Below are 13,129 nucleotides of genomic sequence, written 5' to 3'. Positions count from 1 at the left end.
CCCTTGACAGTTCGCCTTGAATAAAACTCCTCCAGCAAGGCCCAACATTGGTTTTACCTTTTGCCACCTAGCCTTTTCTTTCCTTTGAGTCGGCCGGCTCAAGGGTCATCTTTATTAAACCCCCGGGCCAATGCTCCTCTGAGTGTTGGTCCAACCCAGAGCACCGTGCGGGGCCGTCCCTTGGCAACTTGGGTTACGTTGGCTCCCGTACACTTAGCTTATCCGGTGTGCCCTGAGAACGAGATATATGCAGCTCCTATCAGGATTTGTCGGCACAGCGGGTGGTCTTGCTGGACTTGTTTTACCATTATCGAGGATGTCTTGTAACCGGGATTCCGAGCCTGATCGGGTCTTCCCGCTAGAAGTAATATCCTTCGTTGACCGTGAGAGCTTGTGATGGGCTAAGTTGGGACACCCCTGCAGGGATTTGAACTTTCGAAAGCCGTGCCCGCGGTTATGGGCAAATGAGAATTTGTTAATGTCCGATTGTAGAAAACCTGAACTTGACCTTAATTAAAATACATCAACCGCGTGTGTAACCGTGATGGTCTCTTTCCGGCAGAGTCCGGGAAGTGAACACGGTGTTGGAGTTATGTTTGACGTAGGTTGTTCTAGGATCACTTCTTGATCATAGTTTTATCGACCGTGCCTTGCCTTCTCTTCTCGCTCTCATTTGCGTATGTTAGCCACCATATATGCTAGTCACTTGCTGCAGCTCCACCTCATACCTTTACCTTACCCATAAGCTTAAATAGTCTTGATCACGAGGGTGTGAGATTGCTGAGTCCCTGTGGCTCACAGATACTTCCAAAACCAGTTTGCAGGTGCCGATGTTACCGAGCAGATGACGCAACCAAGCTCAAGGAGGAGCTCGATGAAGATCTTGTCCTTTGTGTTGTTTTGTTCCAGTTGATCAGTAGTGGAGCCCAGTCGGGACGATCGGTGATCTGTGTAGCATTTGGGGTAGCCTTCTTTTATTTTGGTTCCGTCGTCGGACCTTGTCTGTATCTAGATGATGTAATTCTTTACTCATGTATTGTGTGAAGTGGCGATTGTAAGCCAACTATGTATCTCTTTCCCTTATGTATTACATGGGTTGTGTGAAGATTACCTCACTTGCGACATTGGTTTCAATGCGGTTATGCCTCTAAGTCGTGCTTCGACACGTGGGAGATATAGCCGCATCGAGGGCGTTATAAGTTGGTAATCAGAGCCTTCCCCGACCTTAGGAGCCCCCACTGCTTGATCGTTTTTAGCAGCCGTTGTTGAGTCTAGAAAAAATGTTTTCAGTCATTTAGGAATTATATATCGGAGAGGTTAGGAATTATTTTTACTCCCCAGTCCCTTCGTCGCTCTGGTGAGGCATCCTGACGTAGAGTTTTGACTCTTCTCTTCTCAAATTTCACTAAAATAATTTAGGATCACGCGGGTATCTTGGAATCGTTCCGATCGATTTGTGACGAGAACATTGTTCTTGGTGCCTCCTGTCATTTAGGGGTTGTGGCAGTGTCCCGGGGAGTTGAGCTCCAAGGTGTTGTCGTCACAATTTTATCGTTGCAGTTCTGGAATACCTGAGTTTAGTTTCGCCGACATCGAAAATCTCTTTTATGCAGTTGTTGGTGAGATAACCTCGACGCCACCCAGTATTGGGGCGGGAGTTCGGGAGTATTGCCATAACTCGTATAACGGATGCTTTTCGAAGGTTGAGGTAGACGATTTCCGAAGGTTTCTTGGTTATGTGTTGAAGGATGGATACAGCTGGATGTAGGATTTGCTAGTTTTGGGTGAGATATTATGCTTCCCCTGTATCCCCAACACCTGATTGCATAAACGGAAAGTTTCGGGAGTTTATAAGTGGGAATTCAAGTAGCTCTTAGGATATCTTTCCGACAGATGTATGTTATGAAATTGGGGTTCGACGTCTAGTGGTCCGCCTATCCACGGTCGGTTTTAAAGTGGTCTCGTTGTGTCTTAAAGAGTCCTTGGCTATGCCAACTCGGGGACGCTTCGTATGTCATGTGCACTGCCTTGTACATTATGGTGTTGTATGATCGAGCCCGTGTAGGCCCCACCACGAAAACTTCAGACGAAATCTCTATCATATGTTTGTTCCGGCTTATTTTGCAAGCCAATCCTTTGTTTTGTTTTGAGTTGTGGTATTCGAGTTGCTTCGAAGTCAAATGTTGATTCCATTCCTTCCCCAAGCGGTGTTCTCATATTTCTATGTGAATACTAATCCTTCTCGATCATCGAGTTTGTCATTTCAATTTCTTCTCAACCGGTGAGCTTCCCTTCAAATGGATCCGTTCATTTTCGACATCCGCAAGTTCACCTCTTGTTTTTTCCAACATTGTTCGTTTCATCCATCCTCAAGTTGCTTTTGTTTTTCCCGCCCACCCACCCTTTTCTTCTTCAAGGACTAAGTTTTCTTTATCAAGTATCTATCTTACGATTATGAAGTCTCTCCATTTTTTTTCCGTCAATGTTCTTACCCGGTGATTTTCATGAAGATTCTAACGGAGCCTCTAGTTCATCATCCTTCGTTCTTTTCTCTTCTTCGGTGGATTTAATTCTAGTTTTCGGTGTTGACCATATCCTTTTCCTCGTTTCAAATATCTTCTCGTGCCGGTGCACCTCATTTGTCATTCCATTTCTTGCTATTCATTTGGTTCGGAGTGCTAAAGATATCTCAAGGCTCGTCTTGTCATTCAAGATCCGTTCAACTTATTTCGATGTTGTTATCTCATTCAAGCCGTTTAATTCAACCGGTGCTATCCCCTTTTCAAGCAATCATTTCAACGGTGTTTCTTTTCAGTGGGCCCTAACCCACAGGTCTTTTTCCAGGATCTTACCTGACTCTTCTTATTTTCCTGGAGCTACCATCAAATTCTTTTCGAAGTTTGACGTAAGAATGAATTGTCATCAGTCAAATGCCTTTCTCCAAGATCTTTCAGATTCTTTTTATCGTTGGCTCAACTTTTCCATTTTTTATTCCGGTGTGCCTCAATAATTCTTGGTGGTGTTTCTCGTTGTCATTCTCATCATTTGAAGATCGAAGAAGATTTTTCTGTCAATCTTGCTCTTTTCTCTTCAAGATTCGTGGTTCTAGTTCGAGGCCACCCTCTCATAATTGTTTTGATTGTGAGAATTCCTTTCACCTATCTGGAGTCCATCAATTCAGGTTTATTCATTCTCAGCTTCCAGCTATCATTCTCCAAATCTTACTGGTGCATCATTCAATATTCTCTAATCAGTTCGTGATCCCTTCGTTCACTTGTATCTAAATTATCTCAAGCATCTTCATTCATTTGCTAATTCTTCCCGGTGTTTCTTTATCTTCTCTTCGTTCATTTTTAATTCTTATGGTGGTTCGTTCAAGAGTTCTCTTCCTTGGTTATCATATCAATTTATTTGTTGTTTCAATCATTCCGATGGATCGTTGAAGACCTTCTCAAGTTTACGCTATATCTATCTTGATCTTTTCTACGAGAATAAGTAATATGCCAAATCCATTGATTGTCATCAATTTAAATTGGTGAAGGATAAGTATAATGTAATTCTTATTCTTGATTCACCCAAATGATTAATTATTTATTCCAGAGGCTCATCAAATTCTGTTTTCAATTGTTTCATCTTCTCTTTTTCCTGGAGTTCCAACCTTTTTCAATTACATCTCCACGGAGATTCATTTAAATCATTGCAAGGCTTCAACCTTATTCTTTTCATCCTCCATTTCGTTTGATCATTCTTTTTACGGGAGTTTTCACGAAGGCTCAACATGGTGGTTCATCAAGGATTTAATTCCTTCTCGAAGTGTTCATCGACATTCTTTTCTAAGGAGCTCAAGTTTTTATTCATCTTCCAATCCGGAGTGCAATTCTTTCTACCGTACCATTGGAGGTGGTATTATGTCATTCTTGATGATTTCCCTTCGTGCTTCATGAGTCACAAGTTATCAAGAATGAGATATTTTAAATCCATCAATCTCTTCTTTGGATTTACCTTGGGTTATATTTCACCTAAAGCCTTCCCTAAGGTTTGTTGCTATTTATGGTGTTTATAAAGGACCCAAGTTCTTCTTTTATCCTTCCGGCGAAATAAGTTTCTCGCCTCCTCTCTCATATCAATCCAATTCTTTTTCCCGTAAGTGGCTGGTTATCACCTCATAATTTGAGATGTATTCCATAAGACCATATCAAGTTTATTCTTTTCGTTGTTGGTGTTCCAACAACTATGTTCGACCCTTCTCCTAAGGATACCTTTTCAAGCTCTTTTGTAGCAGAAGTTGGCATTTTCTTCTACATTCTTTTATCTCAATGATCTATCTTCTATTTCTCTCTTCGGGAGGCACTGCGATGTTGCTCTTTTCAACCCATCATTTTGTTTTGTCAAGATCTTGCTTCTTTCTTTTGCCTATCCATTTAACCGGAGTGTTTTGTCCTTTTGCTCAAGTTCCTTTCGCCTATCAAGCCTTGCATCCCTTCTCAAGCAGAGTGCTGCCCAAAGTTGTTTTTCCTTGTTCCTCTTTGCTAACGGAGTGCTTTCAACTTCATTTATCTCCGTTGTATTTTTTTCTCTCGAAATGGCTTAACCTTTACAAGGTTCTTTGGTTTCACTCGTTTGTCAAAGGAGCAACTTAGTTTTACCTTTGCTCTTCCTCTTTCGTTTCCCTACGGTGCCATCCTGGATCTCAGGTCGAGATCCTCTCATAGTGGTGGAGTGTTCTAACGCCCCAAGACCGGAGCTTCAGATGCCTTCCAGGGTTTTCGGGTTTCGTTGTGTGTTTTGTTTCGTCTGTTGCATTCATCTTTGCATCGTGTGCATTGCATCATGTCATCATGCCATCATGTCATTTCTTTTTTCTTAACTCAACTAAATAAATGGCATGGATCTTTGATCCATTTAAACCGAGGGAACTCACATGGTGGTTTCTCTTTATAACCTATCCTCCCGATAGTAGGGAGCTATATTCAATATTTCTTTAATTTGATATTCACCATAACACACGTGCAAAAATAATCCTCATGCCTATTTCCACTTCGAGTTTGACCTTCAAATCTTGTCCACAATTCTGTATCTCTTTTATCGAGGTTCCACTAAAACCGAACATTTTGGACCTTCCAAACCTCCACTTTCTATTCACCCATTTGAATTTAATTCAAATGTGTTTGAATCTAAGCCTTGCATCCATGACCACTCCTATTTTCTTGGATTAGACTCATTTTTATGAGTTTGAGAGTATATTCTTTCTCCTACCATCTTCTTTTCTCTCTTTTCTTTCTTTCTTTCTTGTTTTTCTTCTTTGTTTTTTTCTGTTCTTTAGAGTGAGAGAGAGAGAGAGAGAGCCCAGCCCAGCTACAACCTATGCTAGGCCGGCCCTTTAGGCCCACCTAACCCTTGCATGCAGCCCACTAGTGCCGCAACCCTAGACCCGGGGAGCCCGACTCCCTTCTCCCTCGATACCTTCCCCTCGCGCCGCCATCTCCCTCTCGTTCCCTGGCCCAATCCTCCTCTTCCCTCGTGCCCATCGTTCCCTCGCGCCGCCAGGGAACCGCATCCCGATCCCCATCTCCTTCGATCCCATCTCTCCCTCGCAGCCACTCACTTCCCTCATTCATCTCCTCCCTCGCCCTCTCTCTCATTCCATGCTCGCGCCGCCAGAGACGAACGCAGCTGCCGCCTCCCGATCGGGCATCCCACGTCCTCCTCCGCCTTCGATCCGGTGCCACCGGAGGGCACCTGCGTCGCCCAGGCGCCGCGGCTCCTCCCCAGCGCGCCTCCTTCCTCCCGCGTCGGCCTCTTCCCTCCTTGTTCCAACGCCATGGAACCAGGCCGCCGCTCCGGTCAAGCCTCGTCGCCGACCGACCTGAACCGTGGAGCCGTGGCCGGATCCGGCTCTCCCAGACGCCTGCAGGACCTCTGCCTCACCCTGCTCGTCGCTGGAGTCCCAGCTCCACCGCCTTGTTTTTTCAGCGCTGCTACCTCCCTCTGCCTCATCCAAGAGACAAGCACAACGCCATGGAACCCTCGTCGCTGGCCAAGACCCTCCTCGCTGCTGGCCTCGTGCAGAGCCCCTCCTCCTCACGGCCTTAGGGTCCATCGCTGCCCCCATGTTGTTGCTGCTTCGTTGCCCGCCTCCCATCGATGACCGGGGCTGCATGTTTCGGTTCGCCAAGTGCCACCACACCCGAGTCTTTGCCTTGCTTCGTTTTGGGATTGAAGACCGAGACGAGACCGCCAAGATGTATCCTGGTGTCGCCGAAGACACGTGAACGTCTACACGACGACCGCCGAGTACCTCTTCACAAGTACCCCTACGCGCGAAGATGCCAAGACCGTTTCGGGATTCACCAAGTACCACTACGGCCGGAGACCTCGACGTCTGACGCCTAAAACGATCACCGAACCGGAGATTACGCCAAGTACTAGGTCAACAAGAACCGCCAAGTTCATCTTCCGCCGTCTCCGAAATCGCCAAGTACCACGACAATACGAGAACCACTACCGTCGACCAACAAAGAACCCATGGACGTCAAGTCCCTCGTCGTGACTCCGAACATCTATGGAAAATTGTGCAACTAAGAACGTGAACGACTACCGTCGCCACGAGAACGTCTACTTCCCACAACGAACCATGAACATCTACTTCCTCTACCATCGCCGAGTACCACTACTTCCCACGACGATCGTGAACGACTACACCGCTTGACCCAAACCGCTCCGATAACGCACGCTTCGAAGGTACAACCCCGAGATGACCGCCGTGAACGAATGCATGTGTGATGTATGAGATGCTCGTGCTTGCACCGTGCTTGATTTGTCGGTGAACGTTGCCCTCTTTTACCTTGTCACCGTCATGTGGAAACCCGGTTACCGGGAGCACCCCACCGTTCATCGCATGACACGCTCCCGTCACTTTCTTTTGCACCAACGTCTCAATGAGTTAACGGAACCGGAACGTTGCCAAGGCACCGTTTCATTATCGTCGCCGTGGCACCCCTTTCTTTTCCGCCATGATGAAAAATGTTTCATAATGCTCTTGTCAACTTTTAATAAAAATTGCATAAACTTGCTCATGTCATCCGCATCATGATAACAACAATTAAAATGTTTAGATTGTTGTTGCACCAAATTACTAATGCATATGGGGATTTACCGGATTTGTTGTTTGTTATATCCGGCCCCATTTAAATGGTTTAAATGGTATAGTTTTGTTATGCTTCACCTCTTGCCATGTTAACCAACATTTAAATTTGTTGAGTACCTAACCGGGAGAGAACTAAATAATTAATGTGGTGTTCCGTCAATATGCAATGGAGTTGCATATTGAGCTCCACTTAATTTGTAGTGTTGTTTGTGCACTTTTCCATGCCATGCTTCATTTAACCGGACATGCATCATACTTGATTGTGCATCATGCCATGATTATGTGGTGGTTGTTTACTATGTTGTTTGCTTCTTTCCGGTGTTGCTTCTTCGGGTTAGTTCCGATAATGTCGCGTTTGTGAGGATCCGTTCGACTTCGTCCGTTTGTCTTCTTCATGGACTCGTTCTTCTTCCTTGCGGGATTTCAGGCAAGATGACCATACCCTTGAAATCACTTCTATCTTTGCTTGCTAGTTGCTCGCTCTTTTGCTATGCCTATGCTGCGATACCTACCACTTGCTTATCATGCCTCCCATATTGTTAAGCCAAGCCTCTAACCCACCTTGTCCTAGCAAACCGTTGTTTGGCTATGTTACCGCTTTGCTCAGCCCCTCTTATAGCGTTGTTAGTTGCAGGTGAAGATTGAAGTTTGTTCCTTGTTGGAACATGGGATCGTTCTTTGAAATTTTTGTTGGGATATCACAATATCTCTTATTTAATTAATGCATCTATATACTTGGTAAAGGGTGGAAGGCTCGGCCTTATGCCTGGTGTTTTGTTCCACTCTTGCCGCCCTAGTTTCCGTCATATCGGTGTTATGTTCCCGGATTTTGCGTTCCTTACGCAGTTGGGTTATAATGGGAACCCCTTGATAGTTCGCCTTGAATAAAACTCCTCCAGCAAGGCCCAACATTGGTTTTACCTTTTGCCACCTAGCCTTTTCTTTCCCTTGAGTCGGCCGGCTCAAGGGTCATCTTTATTAAACCCCCGGGCCAGTGCTTATCTGAGTGTTGGTCCAACCCAGAGCACCGTGCGGGGCCGTCCCTTGGCAACTTGGGTTACGTTGGCTCCCGTACGCTTAGCTTATCCGGTGTGCCCTGAGAACGAGATATGTGCAGTTCTTATCGGGATTGGTCGGCGCAGCGGGTGGTCTTGCTGGACTTGTTTTACCATTGTCAAGGATGTCTTGTAACCGGAATTCCGAGTCTGATCGGGTCTTCCCGCTAGAAGGAATATTCTTCGTTGACCGTGAGAGCTTGTGATGGGCTAAGTTGGGACACCCCTGCAGGGATTTGAACTTTCTAAAGCCGTGCCCGCGGTTATGGGCAGATGAGAATTTGTTAATGTCCGATTGTAGAAAACCTGAACTTGACCTTAATTAAAATACATCAACCGCGTGTGTAACCGTGATGGTCTCTTTCCGGCGGAGTCCGGGAAGTGAACACGGTGTTGGAGTTATGTTTGACGTAGGTTGTTCTAGGATCACTTCTTGATCATAGTTTTATCGACCGTGCCTTGCCTTCTCTTCTCGCTCTCATTTGTGTATGTTAGCCACCATATATGCTAGTCGCTTGCTGCAGCTCCACCTCATACCTTTACCTTACCCGTAAGCTTAAATAGTCTTGATCACGAGGGTGTGAGATTGCTGAGTCCCTGTGGCTCACAGATACTTTCAAAACCAGTTTGCAGGTGCCGATGTTACCGAGCAGATGACGCAACCAAGCTCAAGGAGGAGCTCGATGAAGATCTTGTCCTTTGTGTTGTTTCGTTCCAGTTGATCAGTAGTGGAGCCCAGTCGGGACGATCGGGGATCTGTGTAGCATTTGGGGTAGTTTTCTTTTATTTTGGTTCCGTAGTCGGACCTTGTCTGTATCTGGATGATGTAATGCTTTATTCATGTATTGTGTGAAGTGGCGATTGTAAGCCAACTATGTATCTCTTTCCCTTATGTATTACATGGGTTGTGTGGAGATTACCTCATTTGCGACATTGCTTACAATGCGGTTATGCCTCTAAGTCGTGCTTCGACACGTGGGAGATATAGCCGCATCGTAGGCGTTACAAGCTACTTTCTCCGTTCCGAATTACTTGTCGCAAGTATGGATGTATCTAGATGTATTTTAGTTTTAGATACATCCATTTCTGCGACGAGTAATTTGGAACGGAGGGAGTACAATTTTGAACAGGTTGGGAATACAGGAAGCTACTATTTTAATAGATAATCTCACATTGGCCAAGACCGCAGCAGCAAGGGAGCCGAACTTGCAGCCCGTACACTAGATTATGAGAGGTCTTCTAACAGATTTTTATGCTCTCAAAACCTCGAGGTGTGTTCATGTATTTCATGTCAATAGAAATCACAACACTGAGGCTCATGAAGCAGCAAAGCTAAGCCTATTTGCAGGAATTTCATCTAAACCAAAAGCATGTAATAGTGTTAAACACCAGAAACGACATTGTTACCTGGAACAGATTATTCCAGATGTAATACAACATGATATGCCATTAATCATGTAAACTGCAGTTATTTTGAATGAATGGCGCATCTTGAGCTCCCTTGTGTTGTAAAGAAAAAAAACGATTTTGACAGCAATTTTCTTTTTGAATCGGTTAGATGTTTCAGTCACGCGCCGGTTTGAAATATACTAGTATGTCTTTGGCGCGCAGGTATTGTCGCACGCCTGGTCGACGTCTCACGTCGCATTATCACGCGTGTGAGGCAACAGATCACCAGCATAACCAACCAGCGATGCAGGGTAGCATTCCCGTACCACACCACACGTCACGCTACCACCCAATCCAATTCATGAGGATATCGATGGGTCACACACACGCGCAGAGGTCAATAATTTTCAGAGACAGCTCCACGTGCAGATATATATTAGTATTACCCATGGACCATCTCCCATTTACCTTTCATGTAAGTGTGCGAGACATACCGTAGCCGTACCGTGCTAAAATCAAATCCACATGTAGTATTATTGACCTCTCACCTCTGCCATGTATGCATGCATGCATGCACCTCAGTGTGAAACGGGAGACACAGGGCTTCCGCGTACGTCTTGTCGGACCAAGATGTGTTGTCACGTAGCAAGCGTGTATTATACATATACTAGTACATGATTAAATAAATATCTAAAATATCATCCAGCTAGAGATGCAGGGTAGCACGTAACACACGTCGCCTACTCGCCTAGGCCATTTCCAATTCACAAATTCAATCATTTCAAGCGTGCAAAGATGTCGAATTCAGCTGTATCCGCATCCACTTCCCGATTGTGCATGGTCGGCAGCCACTCCATCCATCCCGTCCGCATACATAATATCCTCTCTCTCTCTCTCTCCCTCTCTCTCTCTTGTGCTCCCTCCCCTTCCTTTTTGTCTTCTCTCTCTCTCTTGCTCCCTCCCCTTCCTTTTTGTCTTGTCTTGATTAGGATACCTACTAAACTTTAGAGCACTCCACCATGAAAACTAAAGTATAGCACCAGCCTTTAGCAGATTGTCTTATATTTGATCAGTTATTTTCGGAGCTTCTTAAGTGAAAATAAGCATAAGCTAAAAATAACCAGTATAACTTTTGCCTAGCTTATTTTCTAAGCCCACATCTTTCCTCCTTCATAGCAAAAAAAAAACAAGGGGAAAAGGTGCTTCCCGATCTTCTGGTTAGGTCATATACCCCTGTACCTAGAAAATGTCCATAATTTTCCTCATTTTTCATCCAAATTGCAATTACACCTCTGTGTCGCTTGACCCGTTTTCGACCTCTTTGCCTTAGCCTCCGACTGGTATTACGATCCACATCCGCTTTCGACCGGTTTTGTGCTCTTCCCAATCTCTTTGCCTCGGCCTCCCATCAGGCCCCACCTTCCTCGCCTTTGACTCTGCTATGTTCAATTCTGACACAGGTCCTGTGTGTTGTTGTGTTTTTCTTCAAAAACACGCATGAGCTTTGCGTTCTATTCGTTAAGAGACAAGATATGGTCAAATACAGATTATGTTAGGAACGTCATATGTGGCTTTCAAGCGAATCTCCGCCAAAAGGTTCATACAATTACTCGTCACACTCTTTGCTTGAATGCTCGTGTCTTGAAAGGGGAGTTTAATGTTGCCCGCCTAGCCATCTTTGTGGTGTTGAGAATTATTGATAAAAAAACTCCTATTGCGTTGCAGCCATATGTGCCGAGCTATCCACACACCACTCCGGTTGACATTGGCTCTACGCCCCATCCTAGCTAGTTGCATCCCGGATGCCTATCCAAAAACCCAGACAATTTCAGTTCATGTATGGTTTATTTCAGTTCGGTAATATTATAGTTTTTTCACCAAACAACTCGTAGAATAAGATGAGGCAACAAAAGCTACAAAGAGTTGAAGTACAATTTAAACCGTTTATGTAGTAACTAGAGAAAAAAAACTAACCCATTTTATCGTACTAACATGTGGTTAAAAAAAATCTTGAGGACCAGCGAACCAAAAACACTATATGGAGATTATATTTTCTGCAGACATACCCAGCCCGGACGTCATGTGAAAAAGGATCAGTTTGTGAAATATTTTCAGATCCGGATCATTTTGTGTTGAAGTGTTAGAAAAGGGTCCGTTTCATCGATTTTCACACCTGGCTAAATATCCAAAATACATTATCGGATGGTATTTGTCAACGAGGCGTTTGTTTCTTACGATGGCACCCGCAACTAAGCGACGCAGAATACGAAATAAGCAGATTTGTTTTTGTTTTTTTGCTTTTTAACAATACCAATCGAACTTTCAAATGGACAAGCAAATTACTAGCATGTACTTATTGTGCTAGCAGACGAACAAAACTGTCCCTGGGTGGTGATGATGGTAAACTCTTTTACATGGATCGGTTTACTACATCAAAATGGAAGCAGAGCCGCCTGTATTTACAGCTCGCAATACGTACATACTCCGTACTACGTAGACGCGAATCGACACTGGGTCATCACTTCTCCCTCCGTCTCCGCACACGTTTGCTGCTTCATATCATAGCTGCACGCGGTCAAGAGCGAAGAGAGAGGAATCATCGATCTCGAAAACATCCTTTCGAAACCCGGCCGTCAGGCGAGAGATCAGAAGGCGCAGCAGGAGGAGAAGAGGCGGCTCCACGCGGCGGATTCGGCATCGGCCCTCCTCGCCCGCCTCCTCCCCCTCAGCTTCTTCCGGGCGGCGGCGTCAACCATGGCGGCGGTGGCGGCTACGTGCACGTACTTGCGCGGCGCGCTGCCGTCCATGCCGCTGAGCAGCTCCCACATGACGTGCACATCGTCGTACTCGCACGTTCGGACCTCCCTGCGAAGCTCGCCAAGACCTGCAACTCATGGATGAAGCACCACTCGTCAGCTCCATCGTCCACGATGATAAGAGACAGGAGAGGTAGGAGAAGGATGAGGATGAGACTCACCGGTGGATCGACGGAGGCCGAGGCGCCCGCGGAGGCCGAGCCAGACCCGCTTTACCGGCACGGCGGCGCGGCGAAGGCAGGGGTACGACATGCTGCTTGCTTAATTAGCGCGCGAGCTCTCTAGCTTGGAGTGTAAAGATTGTAGTGCTGGCCGAGAGAAATCTCTGCCTCTGCCGATCAGCTGGTCTGCTCTTGGAGGGGCGGCCGAAGAATTAATCAAGCAAGCTCCAGCACACACACCCTCTCTCTCTCTGTCTCTGATTCTGTTTGTGGCGCCCGGGTCTGCTTTATAGGCGAGCTGGGTGAGAGAGAGGAAGAGCAAAGGGCCGACCGATTTCTTTCTTTGCTGTTGCGCTGTAGTAGTTACTGTCTTACCGGACGTACGGCGTCGATTGCCACTGACCTGACCGTCTGACGTGGACGCGCCGGAGTCCGGCGATTGACCACGTGGATGGAGCACGAATGGCAGTCGGCGACGCTGGGTACGTCTCCCTGGCCGCGCACTGCGCACCAGCGCGTCTGAACAAGCGGCTTAGGATTAGCTGAACATCACTGTACGTA

The 13,129-nt window shown here is 46.0% G+C and overlaps 1 protein-coding gene across 1 annotated transcript; it reads right to left on the bottom strand.

Moving 5' to 3' along the window:
- Positions 1 to 11,983: 11,983 nt before the first annotated feature.
- Positions 11,984 to 12,892, bottom strand: LOC123185354 (uncharacterized). Its single transcript, XM_044597247.1, has 2 exons — positions 12,569 to 12,892; positions 11,984 to 12,475 (listed from the first exon to the last, which is right to left on the bottom strand). Exons 1-2 carry the CDS (start codon positions 12,657 to 12,659, stop codon positions 12,237 to 12,239), a joined length of 330 nt encoding a protein of 109 aa, XP_044453182.1. The 5' UTR covers positions 12,660 to 12,892; the 3' UTR covers positions 11,984 to 12,236.
- Positions 12,893 to 13,129: the final 237 nt, after the last annotated feature.

Source organism: Triticum aestivum, chromosome 2A (genome assembly GCF_018294505.1).
Source record: "Triticum aestivum cultivar Chinese Spring chromosome 2A, IWGSC CS RefSeq v2.1, whole genome shotgun sequence".
Taxonomy (NCBI): Eukaryota; Viridiplantae; Streptophyta; class Magnoliopsida; order Poales; family Poaceae; genus Triticum; species Triticum aestivum.
The sequence above is the reverse complement of the archived record's forward strand: the minus strand, read 5'-3'. Positions and strand labels throughout refer to the sequence as shown.